The 15,197-nt window shown below is 40.7% G+C and overlaps 1 protein-coding gene across 20 annotated transcripts in view; it reads left to right on the top strand.

Annotated features, from left to right (window-relative positions):
• The window catches only part of LOC105481166 (fibronectin 1), a 76,032-nt gene that overhangs the window by 46,345 nt on the left and 14,490 nt on the right, over positions 1–15,197 (top strand). For 10 of the 20 annotated variants that reach the window (XM_011740530.3, XM_011740529.3, XM_011740522.3 and 7 more), the window contains 11 exons: positions 1,882–1,971; positions 3,220–3,489; positions 5,197–5,313; positions 5,988–6,152; positions 6,690–6,845; positions 7,831–7,944; positions 9,084–9,353; positions 10,836–11,023; positions 11,887–11,974; positions 14,077–14,253; positions 15,042–15,131. In XM_011740530.3, coding sequence (XP_011738832.1) covers positions 1,882–1,971; positions 3,220–3,489; positions 5,197–5,313; positions 5,988–6,152; positions 6,690–6,845; positions 7,831–7,944; positions 9,084–9,353; positions 10,836–11,023; positions 11,887–11,974; positions 14,077–14,253; positions 15,042–15,131 — 1,725 coding nt within the window. The remainder of the gene's footprint in view (positions 1–1,881; positions 1,972–3,219; positions 3,490–5,196; positions 5,314–5,987; positions 6,153–6,689; positions 6,846–7,830; positions 7,945–9,083; positions 9,354–10,835; positions 11,024–11,886; positions 11,975–14,076; positions 14,254–15,041; positions 15,132–15,197) is intronic. The other 10 variants (XM_011740540.3, XM_011740537.3, XM_011740539.3 and 7 more) reach the window with 1 other exon arrangement.

Genomic DNA, 15,197 nt, shown 5'->3' with positions numbered 1-15,197 from the left:
ATGGAATGCAAGCATCTGGTCCTCCAATCTGGCACTTTTCCAAACTTTGCAGGAGGCGTTACAGAAACGCTGAAGGGCAAATGGTGTGCAGGGGAATGAGGGTTTAGTGAGTAGGAGTTCCAAGTTTAGAAACCTCACTCTCTGTACCTTTTAGATATACAAATACTTACCATATGTTACAGTTCCTCTAGTATTCAGTACAGTAACATGCTGCACAGGCTAGTAGCCTAGGAGCAGTAGGTTAGACCATATAGCTTATAGCTTAGGTGTGTCATAGGCTCTACCATCTAGACCATATAGCTTATAGCTTAGGTGTGTCGTAGGCTCTGCCATCTAGACCATATAGCTTATAGCTTAGGTGTGTCGTAGGCTCTACCATCTAGACCATATAGCTTATAGCTTAGGTGTGTCGTAGGCTCTACCATCTAGGTGTTTTTTGTTTTTTTTTTTTTTGAGACGGAGTCTCCCTCTGTTGCCCAGGATGGAGTACAATGGCACGATTTTGGCTCACTGCAACCTCCAACTCCCAGGCTCAAGCGATTTGCCTCAGCCTCCTGAGTAACTGGGATTACAGGCATGAGCCACCAGGTCCAGCTAATTTTTTTGTATTTTTAGTAGAGGTGGGGTTTCACCATGTTGGCCAGGCTGGTTTTCAACTCCTGACCTCAAGTGATCCACCCTCCTTGGCCTCCCAAAGTGCTGGGATTACAAGCCCATCTAGGTTTGTATAGGTACACTCTATGATGCTTACATAATAAAATCACCAAATCACACACTTATCAAAATGTATCTCCATCATTAAGCTATGCATGATTGTGTATCAAAATGGAAGAAGAGGCCGGGCACAGTGGCTCACGCCTGTAATCCCAGCACGTGGAGAGGCCAAGGCGGGCGGATCACGAGGTCAAGATTTCTAGTCCAAGCCTCGCCAACACAGTGAAGGCCTGTCTCTATTACAAATACAAAACTTAGCCAGGCATGGTGGCAGGCACCTGTAATCCCAGCTACTCCGGAGTGTGAGGCAGGAGAATCACTTGAACCCACGAGGCAGAGGTTTCAGTGAGCCAAGATCACACCACTGCACTCCAGCCTGGGCAACACAGTGAAAGTCTGTCTCAAAAAAAAAAAAAAAAAAAAAGGGAAGAAGAGACTCAGGGATGTATATTTAATTTTTAAAAAACTATTCTGCTCTCATTTTAATATGGCAGAACCGATTGCTTTCTCTTGAAGTGTGGCTTTTTTCCAGTAAAGGTTAATTGCTAAGACCACCAGTGCTGGCCTGGGTCAATCCCTGTATGATCCTGGGCACGTAAATTAAAGAAGATAACTTCTCTGTGCCTCAGTATTTTTTGTTGTTATTGTTTTCTGGTTTTTTGTCATTTACAAAATGGAGATAATTGTAAATCAGATTTTTAGAGGTGATAGGTTTGCTCATTTCTTGAATGCAGTGATGGTCTCCCAAGTCACACATATGTAAAAACCCATCAAATCACTTTAAATATATGCAGTACATTGTATGGCAAGAAAATTGCTTTTAAAAGTAGCAAACTACCTCTCAGGGTTGTTGTGAGGCATCAATGGCAATCCATAGTACCACAGCCAGGATTATCATGTGCCCTCCAGAGACATACTCTCAGGTGGATGCGAGAAATATCCAGTTGTTGCAGCAACTTCGTCCCACTTGAAATCCAGCTGAGTCATCTAATTACAGACCTTCGCCAGGTCTGTTCAGTGAACACTTTGCCTTAGTGTTCACTTTAGTGTAAGTAGGATTTAGGACTGGACATTTGGACATTTCATCAGTTGAAATAGTCCTGGGCGCGCTTTGGTTTCTCATGCTTTCAAGCACAGTTTTAAAATAAGCCCCACTTGCCCTTTCAGATCTCCTGCCTGGTACAGAATATGTAGTGAGTGTCTCCAGTGTCTACGAACAACACGAGAGCACACCTCTTAGAGGAAGACAGAAAACAGGTGAGTGATGTTGGCAGTATGACTATCCAGTCATACTGGATAAAGTCAAAAGTATGACTTTTGCCTACCAATTCTGTATAACAAATGAAATACATCTCCATTTTTTGTGGTCGTGGTGTGTGTACTTTTGTCATCACAGTATGACTTTACCACTGGTCTGAAAAACTAAAAGATACCTTACTCAACAATCACCTAGACTTTCAGTCACTAACAAATTAATCAAGAAATTTGTTGTCTGTCCTTTTAAAAAACATTTCCTAAGAAGATCTTTGTTATTTAGATTTAGTGGACATTCCTTTTCATTAGGTGGCTCTGTCTAATGGCTGACCCAACACTCATTGTCATCTATTTTTCTTCCTTTACTAACCCAGCAAGATTACTTTTTACTTAATAAAATATGAATTTACTAGAAGGAAGTTGAACTGAACCTCATAAATATTATGTACTTAAATATGAATGCTTCTTTTAATTTTTTCTTTAAAAAGATACAGTTTAGTGTATTAATTAATTTATTTATAGTCTACTTGCTTCCAAAAAGGACTTACGGTATCTTAGTTTGGTTTCTTATTGAATAGAACTAGTGAATGCTGTAACTAGAACAGAAATTTGCTGGAAGTCCCAGAGACTAAGTGGTTTAAATTTACAACAAACTCTGAATTTTTGTGCATTTTTCAAAAATGTCAATTCATGAGGAATTATCAGCATTGTAATTTGTCTGGGATAATGTCTTTAGTTTCAGAAAGTTTTGTGTTTGGCATCATTACCATTCTGTTGACATATAAATTCCCTCTTGAGCTTAGGAGGCTTCTCTGAGAGTCAAACATTTACCTTGAGAGTGGGCAGATCTTGCTTTACTTGGAAGGATACACTTACAGGATAGAAACACAGAATATTTAAACACTGAAGAATTTGAAAATGTCAATTCTCAGAAGATCTTGAACACTTATCTCCAAATGTAACACAGAAACCTACAGTAATAACCCCTAAAAATTGCTTGAATTACTTAGCAAAAGAAAAAAAATGAGTGCTTGAGCTGGCTATTTTGAAGTGAGTCAATTTAAGATTTTAAAATTCATATGTAGCTTAGAATCAGTACATCTTACTCTGAGGTTTATGGCAAATCATGGTATTGATGAGACAGGAATGAAATGTTGGATGTACGTTAATTTCCCCTACACCTTCTTCACTTCCTAAACTGGTAGTATCTTTTCTTCTTTTTTCTCTTCCTCCCCTGGGTGGGAACAACAGGTCTTGATTCCCCAACTGGCATTGACTTTTCTGATATTACTGCCAACTCTTTTACTGTGCACTGGATTGCTCCTCGAGCCACCATCACTGGCTACAGGATCCGCCATCACCCCGAGCACATGAGCGGGAGACCTCGAGAAGATCGGGTGCCCCCCTCTCGGAATTCCATCACCCTCACCAACCTCACTCCAGGCACAGAGTATGTGGTCAGCATCGTTGCTCTTAATGGCAGAGAGGAAAGTCCCTTATTGATTGGCCAACAATCAACAGGTAACTTGTTTTCTGGTCTGCAAAGAAACTCAGAAGACTTTCCTACCCAGTTGGTAGATTCTGTAAAGTAGCTTGCTGTTGTCTGTCATCAGCTCTTAAAAAAAAAAAAAAAAATAGATCACTGTCATGGGACACGGAGAGGAAAGGGAGAGAATATGTGGAGAAACACCTCTCTTAGAATATGGTAAAGAAGTCTGGGCATGGTAGCAGTAAAGAAGATCATTTTTTTCCTCTCAAGAAATTTCTCACCTGATTTGGGCATTTATGCATTTCTAATAACACAAGTTTTATTGAAAATGTAGAAAATTGGCCAGATGTGGTGGCTCACGCCTGTAATCTCAGCACTTTGGGAGGCCGAGGTGGGCAGATCACTTGAGGTCAGAAGTTCAAGACCAGCCTGGCCAACACAGTGAAAACCCATCTGTACTAAATATACAAAAATTAGCAAGGTGTGGTGGCATGTACCTGTAATTCCCGCTACTCGGGAGGCTGAGGCAGGAGAATCTTTGAACCCGGGAGGCGAAGGTTGCAGTGAGCTGAGATCAAGCCATTGCACTCCAGCCTGGGTGACAGAGCAAGACCTTGTCTCAAAAAAAAAAAAAAAAAAAAGGGGGGGGGGCAGGTGCAATGGCTCACGCTTCTGATCCTAGCACTGTGGGAGGCCAAGGCGGGTGGATCATGAGGTCAAGAGATCGGGACCATCCTGGCCAACATGGTGAAACCCTGTCTCTACTAAAAATACAAAAATTAACTGGGCGTGGTCGCATGCGCCTGTAGTCCCAGCTACTTCGGAGGCTGAGGCAGGAGAATCACTTGAACCCAGGAGGCAGAGGTTGCAGTAAGCCAAGATTGTTCCACTGCTCTCCATCTTGGCAACAGAGCAAGAATCTGTCTCAAAAAAAAAAAAAAAAAAAAAATGTAGAAAACTGAACACTTTTTCAAAGTACCTTTAAAAATATAATTTTAGGGTAACAGTGTCATTGTTCTTAGCAGATAGAGGCTGAAGTACTTAGGGGAACAGTAGCATCATGATACCTGTATTTTAGTCTCAAATTGTCAAGCCAGAGACAAATACCTAAGGGAAGGGTATATAGGTGTTCATTGTATTACTTTTTTTTTTCCTTCTTTTCCTGAGATGGAGTCTTGCTCTGTCACCCAAGCTGGAGTGCAATGGCGGGATCTCGGCTCACTGCAACCTCTGCCTCCTGGGCTCAAGCAATTCTCCTGCCTCAGTCTGCCAAGTAGCTGAGATTACAGGCGCCCACCACCACGTCCGGCTAATTTTTTTATTTTTAGTAGAGGTGGGATTCCACCATGTTGGCCAGACTGGTTTTGAACTCCTGACCTCAAATGATCTGCCCGCCTCGGCCTCCCAAAGTGCTGGGATTACAGGTGTGAGCCACCACACCCGGCCTTGTATTACATTTTTTTTTAACTTTTCTGTAGTTTTGAAATTTTTCCAAACACAATGTTGAGGGAAAAAAATTCTTCCCTAAATTTGAAATAATCATTTTATCACAATTTGAATGGGCTCTGTAACCCCTTATCTTGAATTCGTCATAATATTAAATTCTGCTAATTACACATATTATTTACATTACTGTATGAAGGAATCATTAAGACAACTATTTGGAAAATAAACAAAGAATAAATCTGAGTATTGTTTGAAAATTATGGATGTGAAAAGTTTCCCGTTTTTTTTTCCAGTTTCTGATGTTCCGAGGGACCTGGAAGTTGTTGCTGCGACCCCCACCAGCTTGCTGATCAGCTGGGATGCTCCTGCTGTCACTGTGAGATATTACAGGATCACTTATGGAGAAACAGGTACGGCAGCAAAATGCTATTTTACACTCTGATTAAATCAGACTGTTGTGGATAACCTGAAAGCCCAACAGTGAACAAAGAATTAAAGAAATGTTGGCAAGTCCATTCAATGGAGCCCTGGTTTTTTCCAAGAAAATATGGAAGATATAGATGATATAATTTGTTCTAAAAGCCAAATAAAAAGTTGTTTATATAATACAACTAGAGGGGGAACAGCAGAGCGGAGGAAATAAAAGGATTGTAAATTCACAGACATATTATCAGTGGTGGAAATAAGTGATTTTTATTTTTTCTTCTCTTTACTTTTCTGTATTTTCCAAATTTTATTTAACAGGAATTTATTCCGTTAAAATTTTTAAAAAGGACACAATGCGTGCAATCCTCCGTTGAGGGCTTACCTTCTTCCCACTTTTAATGCTACTCTACTACTCAGTGGCATTTTAAAGCTGAAATGTTAAAATAGCGCTAACTGTAATTTTCTCTCAATGTTTATACACTTACCAAGGTTTGCTACGTGCATAAATACCTCTTTCTGTTCAAGAGAGTGCTCTTTAAAAGGGAATAAGCAAGAAGATGTGATTTACATGCTGCTATAAATGTGGTAATTCAATTAATCAGTAATACCCAAGTAGCTCTAAGCCCCTCACACTCTGAACTAACCCCTTTTCATACAGGAGGAAATAGCCCTGTCCAGGAGTTCACTGTGCCTGGGAGCAAGTCTACAGCTACCATCAGTGGCCTTAAACCTGGAGTCGATTATACCATCACTGTGTATGCTGTCACTGGCCGTGGAGACAGCCCCGCAAGCAGCAAGCCAATTTCCATTAATTACCGAACAGGTACAAACTTCTACTCTGGGGTGACACCAGCTTATTTATTCAGATAGTTTTTTACAATGTTCTCCCAAGGTATTTTTCTCATTGTGGAATAGATTTTCCTTTTTAATGAGACAACAAACTGCAGCTAACACCTGCAGCTAACAGAGTTTTGAGCCAGATAAAGAAGGAAGCACCCCAAGGGCAGGAAGTTTTGTCAGTTTTGTTGATATATTCCACATGTCTGCAATAAGACGGGCATGGAGAGTGTTCAATAAATATTTGTTGGAAAAGAATGGATGAGTTGATAAAGTAGGATGACAGGTATCTGCTTGTGGAATGTAGCTTCTTTGTGGATGAAGCAGCCATCTCAAAAATAGGAAATGGTATTGAGATGCCTGCCCCATCCCTCTAAAAGCTCTCTCTGTGTTCTTTCAAGAAGAAATACCTTTCTCATGTAAGAGATCATTTGAACATATAGCAGACCTAGAGAGGAGGGCTTGTCCAATCTTTTCTCCAAGGACTGAGGCTTCACCGGTTTCTCCCTGCTTTTATATGTAGAAATTGACAAACCATCACAGATGCAAGTGACCGATGTTCAGGACAACAGCATTAGTGTCAAGTGGCTGCCTTCAAGTTCCCCTGTTACTGGTTACAGAGTAACCACCACTCCCAAAAATGGACCAGGACCAACAAAAACTAAAACTGCAGGTCCAGGTAAGAATCATTTGCATCTTGGCCGAGCGTGGTGGCTCATGCCTGTAATCCCAGCACTTCGGGAGGCTGATGCAGGCAGATCACTTGAGGTCAGGAGCTCAAGACCAGCCTGGCCAACATGGCGAAACCCCATCTCTACTAAAAATACAAAAAATTAGCTGGGCATGGTGGCTCCTGCCTGTAATCCCAGCTACTCAGGAGGCTGAGGGAGAATGGCTTGAACCCTGGAGGCAGAGGTTGCAGTGAACCAAGATAGCACCACTGCACTCCAGCCTGGGAGACAGCGTGAGAGACTCCATCTCAGGAAAAAAAAGAATAATCTGCATCTCATATACAACAGGATAGATGGGGTAGCATCTAATATTCTTTTTTATGTAAATGGCTACCTTGTTGTGAGTACTATGTAATTCTTGTCCTATGTCATCATTTTCCCCATTCATGAATTCAGGGCTCAAGACCGTTATCAACCCTCTTCACAGTAGAAGTCTTAAGTGCATTTCTGTTTTAACATGGATAGTTCTATTTAGTGATATGGGCATCTTAAATTATTAGATTCACCCTTCTGGTTTTGTTTATCATTCACACTAAAAAGAGAAATGGCCTAACTGACTTTTTCAGATCCTTTTAGCTATGTTGTCTTTGTTTTTAAATAGAATACTTGTGAAATTAGGATCTTAAGGCAATTTATTAAAGTCAAGTTAATTTTCATTTTTTCTGAGAGCAGTATCACTAATTGTTGGGGGCATCATATTAAGCTTTAGAACTTATCCTTGAGTGTGACTTCACTCCCATATGGTAATTTGTATTAGCAATGAACAGGTTTGTCCAAGAGGAAATCAAAGTCTGACTCCTCCATATTTTTGTTACAATTCTGCAAATAAAAATTCTAGGCCACCATATGTTCACTACCAAACTCTAGAAGCCACCTGGAGGACTTTATAGTGGATGACGTGGGTATCGTATTTGCTTTTCACTCCCTTTGCAGATCAAACAGAAATGACTATTGAAGGCTTGCAGCCCACAGTGGAGTATGTGGTTAGTGTCTTTGCTCAGAATCCAAACGGAGAGAGTCAGCCTCTGGTTCAGACTGCAGTAACCAGTACGTAACCACTGCTTGGTTTCCATTTTCAAAGTCGAATTTTGTTCTTGGGTGTCTGAATGCCCGCCACATGTCTTTTGCAATTACATATAGGGAAAGTCAACTTGTTGGTTAGTTTATGTCTTGAGCTGAGCCCTTTACGAACATCTTTTTTCCTTCTCGGTGCCAAGCAAGGAATTTATAGAGAAAGAAGTTGTGAAACTACCATAGTTAGTTGCTGTGCTTTGAATTTCTTTTGCTCAAATGGCCTCAGCGAAATCTTATTTGCCTATAGCAAATCTACAAAAAATTTTCCTAGACCGTCTTTTCTACAACTGGATGGTAAAGCTGATTGAAGTGTGCCTCATGTAGCTGTTATGTTTGGGGCATTTGAAGGACTATGGCTGGACCGGAGTGTACTATAAATGCTTAATAGAGACGAGAAAAGAAGAGTGTAAGAACAATTATAGGGCCAGGCGCAGTGGCTCATGCCTGTAATCCCAGCATTTTGGGAGGCCGAGGCAGGAGGATCACGAGGTCAGGAGTTCAAGACCAGCCTGACCAACATGGTGAAACCCCGTCTCTACTAAAAATACAAAAATTAGCCAGGCGTGGTGGCACGTGCTTGTAATCCCAGCTACTAGGAGGCTGAGGCAGGATAATTGCTTGGACCTGGGAGGCAGAAGTTGCAGTGAGCTGAGATCATGCCACTACACCCCAGCCTGGATGATAGAGGGAGACTCCATCTCAAAAAAAAAAAAAAAAAAGAACAATTATAACAATTTGAATCTGACATTGCAAATCAGCTTTACCACTTCCAAGGTATAGAAAATCCAGGTCTATGAGACTAACATCACATTGTAAAATCAAATGGTAGTAGAATATCTTTAAATTAATATAAATACATTGCCATTGTGGGGACGTTTTGCAGGGTATCTGCTTATCTCACATACACCTATGTTTTAATAAGTGATGCAACATTGCATATTTTCTAAACCAAGAAAGATTAAGCAAGTGTTTAAGTGATTTTCCATTTGACAGTGGGTTAATTGGACTTCGTCAAAGAAAATGGTATCTGCAAAACTGCTTTGCATGTTATAAAAATGCTTATTTCACAACTTGCTTTTCACATAACCTCTTACCATTAATTTGCCTAACAGACATTGATCGCCCTAAAGGACTGGCATTCACTGATGTGGATGTCGATTCCATCAAAATTGCTTGGGAAAGCCCACAGGGGCAAGTTTCCAGGTACAGGGTGACCTACTCGAGCCCTGAGGATGGAATCCATGAGCTATTCCCTGCACCTGATGGTGAAGAAGACACTGCAGAGCTGCAAGGCCTCAGACCGGGTTCTGAGTACACAGTCAGTGTGGTTGCCTTGCACGATGATATGGAGAGCCAGCCCCTGATTGGAACCCAGTCCACAGGTATATGGTTAATTGCACCACCAGGTGCCCATGGGAGCAGCGGCTTTATGCCCTGCTGAATGAATTATACTTCACTGGGCTATTGATTCCCGTGTAAGGGTGAAAAAAATTATTAGGAAAGATCCTCTTTAAAGAGGAATGGTAAGAAACAATAAAACTGAGATGATATTTAAGTAAACAAGTCTGATAAAAAGAAATTTTGGAGTATCTTGGCTTATAAACAAGACCATAAAACGAGACGTTTGAAGAGGATACTAAAATTGTGGATTATTTCCTAAGCTCTGACTCCCTGTGATTACCCTCACTATGTATAAAGGAAAGAAGTTTGGCATCATACAGCTTACTTATAAAAAGGAACCCAAACTGGGGCATTTCATAGCAGCATGATTCTGAGCACACATGGGTAAGACCTTTCTTCTCTGGTTAGATGTCATGCGCTGGTGTATAATTAGCTTAAATGATTGTGATTCAGACACATAGGAAACAATCAATAGGGCAATTGCTTTCCATAATACTTTAGCTCTTGTGCTTTATTTCTGAAGCAGAGTAGAATGCTAAAGATGTATCCTAGTGACAGCATAAACCCTAGAGGTGACAGTCTGTATTATTGCTTTTCGCTTCTCTTTTCTGCTTCTGTTGGGAGCCAATTTTCTTCTTATGCCGCATTACAGAGAGAACATCAAATTTAGCAGCCATATCTGTCATAGGGTCCAAATAAAGAGACAATAAAAACATTATTCTCTCTTTTTTGGATGGAATACTGTGTGAAATGGTAATCCATACAAAGATACTTTATGTAGAAAAAGGAGGCCGGGTGCAGTGGCTCACACATGTAATCCCAGTGCTTTGGGAGGCCAAGGTGGGAGCATTGCTTGAGGCCAGGAGTTCGTGATCAGCCTGGGCAATGAAGTGAGACCCCATCTCTACAAAAAATATGAAAAAATTAGCCAGGTGTGGTGACACATGCCTGTAGTCCCAGCTAGTCAGGAGGGTGAGGTACAGGATCGCTTGAGCCTACGAGTTCAAGGCTGCGATGAGCTATGACAGCTCCACTGCACTGCAGCCTGGATGACAGAGCAAGACCCTGTTTCTAAATTAATTAAAAATTTTAAGAAAGAAAAAGGGCTACTGCTTATTTTTCCATACAAAGGGAAAGTAAATCATAATGGTCAATAAGGCAATATAACTTTTTTTTTTAAGGGAAAGCAAAAAAACTTCTAAAACCTAAAATCTCTTAGAGTTTTGGCATTTATCCAAATGTTTTCAGTGATTCTGAGAATTGGTGGATATAAAACGCATTTCTCAGCAAACACTTTCTTCATTTTACATCCCTTATTGTACTTTATCATACTGAATCTTTGCTTGACCAGGGAACCCACCTAACCCAACAAGAACAATCCATTCTACTTCTTGGAACCCACTTTATTTTCCTTTTTCCCCATTTCCTATAAGATAACCTCTAACCAATGACAATCCCGACAGCTATTCCTGCACCAACTGACCTGAAGTTCACTCAGGTCACACCAACGAGCCTGAGCGCCCAGTGGACACCACCCAATGTTCAGCTCACTGGATATCGAGTGCGGGTGACCCCCAAGGAGAAAACCGGACCAATGAAAGAAATCAACCTTGCTCCTGACAGCTCATCCGTGGTTGTATCAGGACTTATGGTAAGACGTGACCTTTGTTCATTGGAATAAAGATGGAGACCATCTCTAATACAGTTTCTAAGGTGGTGAAAATATAATGTAATAATAAATCTAACTATTCTTTTCCTCTGCATCAAATACTCTTATTGTAACTTTGTATCAACAGAATTCCTTTATGTTGACCTAAGTTTTCCAGGTAACCATTGGGACAGAATTTTATAAATAGCTTTGGATTTTGTTCAGCTCTTTTAGATGTATTGTGCTTATTTTAAAAGGTTGTGGGGGACAATTTACATATCCGTTTGCTTGAATGCATAAATCGACTTAGTTATGCATTTTCTGAGCTCTGTTATCTTGGTAAAGAATATTTTACAGTTTGTACCAGTTTACCTTGACCCTACCCTCATTAAAACATTTTAAAAACCTTCCAGACATACATGCAGAAAACTGCTAGGAACCTAGGGGGTTGATGTAGCTGTTAACGTAAGGTCAATTTCAGGGGAAACTACAGAAAGATTGTTCAGAGACAAAATGGAACATTCTTTTTGCCTCTCTATGATAAGGGTAAAATTATGATTTGCACCTGTCAGATCATAAAAAAGAAAAATATGCTAATACCCACTTTCCTCATTTTTTTACCAGCTTAGTTTAAGTATGTAATCTATGGCTTACTTAAGCTTAACCGCTAAGAGCATTTTAAAATTGATAAATACGTTGATCACCTGCACTGTAGGAATGAAATCAAGGAATTTACAAGGTTGTGAGTTTTGCTAGTTTGTTTATTTTTTATTTTCTAATCATTGTATTTACCTAATGCTGTAGTGAAACTCCCTGGGTTTCAGTTCATGACACTGCTAATGCTCACCATGCCCTTATTTCTCTAGGTGGCCACCAAATATGAAGTGAGTGTCTATGCTCTTAAGGACACTCTGACAAGCAGACCAGCTCAGGGAGTTGTCACCACTCTAGAGAGTAAGCAATAAAATCTCTTCATATCGACAAACCTTCGGTATAGACCAAAATTAAAGAATGGTAAATCAGCAGGGTTCAGGGGCTCATGCCTAAAATCCTAGCACTTTGGGAAGCTGAGGTGGGAGCATCACTTGAGGCCAGGAGTTTCAGACCAACCTGGGCAACACAGTAAGGCCCTGTCTCTTAAAATAAATAAATAAATAAATAAATAAAAATGTTTTTAAGCTATATATGTTAACAGTGGAATGAGTCCTAATTTGAAAATCAATTTGATTGTCTTTTTGACGCATGACTGTCATCTTTTATACTCCTTCAGAAAGGGGTCTACTGACCCATAAAATGGAATCACTTCATCAGCTTATAATGTTGATGTTATGGACTAGGACTGACATCTAGTTTATGCTCTACTTTTTAGAATTTGTTTTCATAGAGCTAAGCTTGGGGAGACCCCACTGGCTTCTGCTCTATCTTAATAATGCACATTAGGCCATTCTTGCATTACTATAAAGAAATACCTGAGACTGGGTAATTTCTTTTTTTTTTTTTGAGACAGAGTCTCGCTCTGTTGCCCAGGCTGGAGTGCAGTGGCCGGATCTCAGCTCACTGCAAGCTCTGCCTCCCGTGTTCACGCCATTCTCCTGCCTCAGCCTCCCGAGTAGCTGGGACTACAGGCGCCCGCCACCTTGCCCGGCTAGCTTTTTGTATTTTTTAGTAGAGACAGGGTTTCACCGGGTTAGCCAGGATGGTCTCGATCTCCTGACCTTGTGATCCGCCCGTCTCGGCCTCCCAAAGTGCTGAGATTACAGGCTTGAGCCACCACGCCCGGCCGAGACTGGGTAATTTCTAAAGAAAAGAGGCTTAACTAGCTCACAGGTCTGCAGGCTTTACAGGAAGCATGGTGCTGGTATCTTGGTTTCTAGGGAGGCCTTGGGAAGCTTGCAATCATCATGGAAGGCCAAGGGGGAGCAGGCACATCACATGGCTGTGGCAAAAGCAAGATCGAGAGAGAGAGTTGTAGGGGACGACTCCACAGATTTAAATGACCCAATCTCTTGAGAACTCACTGTCATAAAGAGAGCACCAAGCCACAAGAGATGTGCCCCCATGATCCAAACACCTCTCACCAGGCCCCACCTCCAGCATTGGGGATTACAACTCAACAGAGATTTGGACAGGAGCAAATATCCAAATTATATCACAGCACAGTAACCATTGGACCAAAATCAGGCTTAGATTCTAGTCTTCTGTTGTATCAATCACTTGATATATGCCTTTTCAAAAGTCAGGTAAAGTGTCAAAGTTTCATAGTTTATAAAAGAAGGATGGCATTTTACCTGTTGAGAGAAAAGATAAAATACTTGCAGTAATATTAGACACACACAGACATACACATGCTCTCTCTCTCACACACACATACACACACACATATAATTGTTAGCTGGCCATGTTATAACTCCTACCACACATATTTTTACATTATAATGCATTAATAATTTTAATATTTATTGAAATATTTGTAGATAGTAAAAAGCCAGCCCTAGGAACCACTGGTAGTATCTATAAAGCTTTTCAGTTCTTCAAAATAAAGTGTATGAGAGGTAGATTTTTCATATTTTCTTTTTTTTTTTTGAGACGGAGTCTCGCTCTGCCGCCCAGGCTGGAGTGCAGTGGCCGGATCTCAGCTCACTGCAAGCTCCGCCTCCCGGGTTCACGCCATTCTCCTGCCTCAGCCTCCCGAGTAGTTGGGACTACAGGCGCCCGCCACCGCGCCCGGCTAGTTTTTTGTATTTTTTAGTAGAGACGGGGTATCACCGTGTTAGCCAGGATGGTCTCGATCTCCTGACCTCGTGATCCACCCGTCTCGGCCTCCCAAAGTGCTGGGATTACAGGCTTGAGCCACCGCGCCCGGCCATTTTTTTTCATATTTTCTAATTGCAGTTGACCTTTCTCTCCGAATGCCAAAGGAGATAATCTACACATTACTAGTTATATATTTCTTGAAATGGATGAATTTGATATATACCAAGGAAACATTTTAAAATACCAAAACTTTACAAGGATGAGCCAAGCAGGCACTAATCTCTAGTTATGCTCCTGTACAGATGTCAGCCCACCAAGAAGGGCTCGTGTGACAGATGCTACTGAGACCACCATCACCATTAGCTGGAGAACCAAGACCGAGACGATCACTGGCTTCCAAGTTGATGCTGTTCCAGCCAATGGCCAGACTCCAATCCAGAGAACCATCAAGCCAGATGTCAGAAGCTACACCATCACAGGTCAGGGAACTCACTGTGCTAACCACATTTGTTAAAAAATATCCACAATGTAAACTGACTTATTAATTGCTCTAAGACTGACACTGATAAAATTTATTTTCAGTGTTATCATTACCCAGTTTTAGAACATTATTTTCATGCTATGATCAGAAATTGTTTTGTCTTTTGAATGCCTGATTTTGTGTAATATTTGTCATGGAAATGGCATAAGTTTCATTCAACAAGTTTGATCTTTCATCATTGTGCCCTTTCTTATTTAAAAAATTATAACACAAAGTTTAAAACTAAAAGAAATAAAAAACAGTGATGTATAGATCTTAGCATTAGTATAGATTAAAAAGCATAGTTAATATAAAAGTAAATGATACTACTTAATAAAGGTCAAAGTTGTAACCAAAGAATATTCAATATCTGAGGTCTTTTTCAGTTTTTTAAAATTCTGATTCCAAGGCTCAGCTATTGATCATCTGATTACTATAAAGAGAAAACCTCAATAAATGGCCGCCCCTCATTCTGCAATGAATGTTGCCTCTTCCAATATAGCATTTTTGCATTCCAGAATTTACTTTAGCCAGTGTCCTTATCTGCATCAGTGATTCACTTTCAAGATACATTTCTTGTTAACAGTTACATCCATACCATGCTCTACTTTACTGTTCAAATGTGGACCACTTTGATAGTCTATATAAATATGGGATGATAGAGAAACCCAGAAAAACTGCAGGCGAGCTTGAGAATTCTCCTAGTAAAGCAAGAACTGGTAAAAATCATCTCTTCTCAAATCCCAGGTTTACAACCAGGCACTGACTACAAGATCTACCTGTACACCCTGAACGACAATGTCCGGAGCTCCCCTGTGGTCATCGACGCCTCCACTGGTAACTATACCTTCTACTGAGGAAATGCCACTGACTTGTATGCAATCAGTCTCATGAACTCAAAAA

Source organism: Macaca nemestrina, chromosome 11, assembly GCF_043159975.1.
Source record: "Macaca nemestrina isolate mMacNem1 chromosome 11, mMacNem.hap1, whole genome shotgun sequence".
In the NCBI taxonomy this organism is placed as follows: domain Eukaryota; kingdom Metazoa; phylum Chordata; class Mammalia; order Primates; family Cercopithecidae; genus Macaca; species Macaca nemestrina.
The sequence above is the reverse complement of the archived record's forward strand: the minus strand, read 5'-3'. Positions and strand labels throughout refer to the sequence as shown.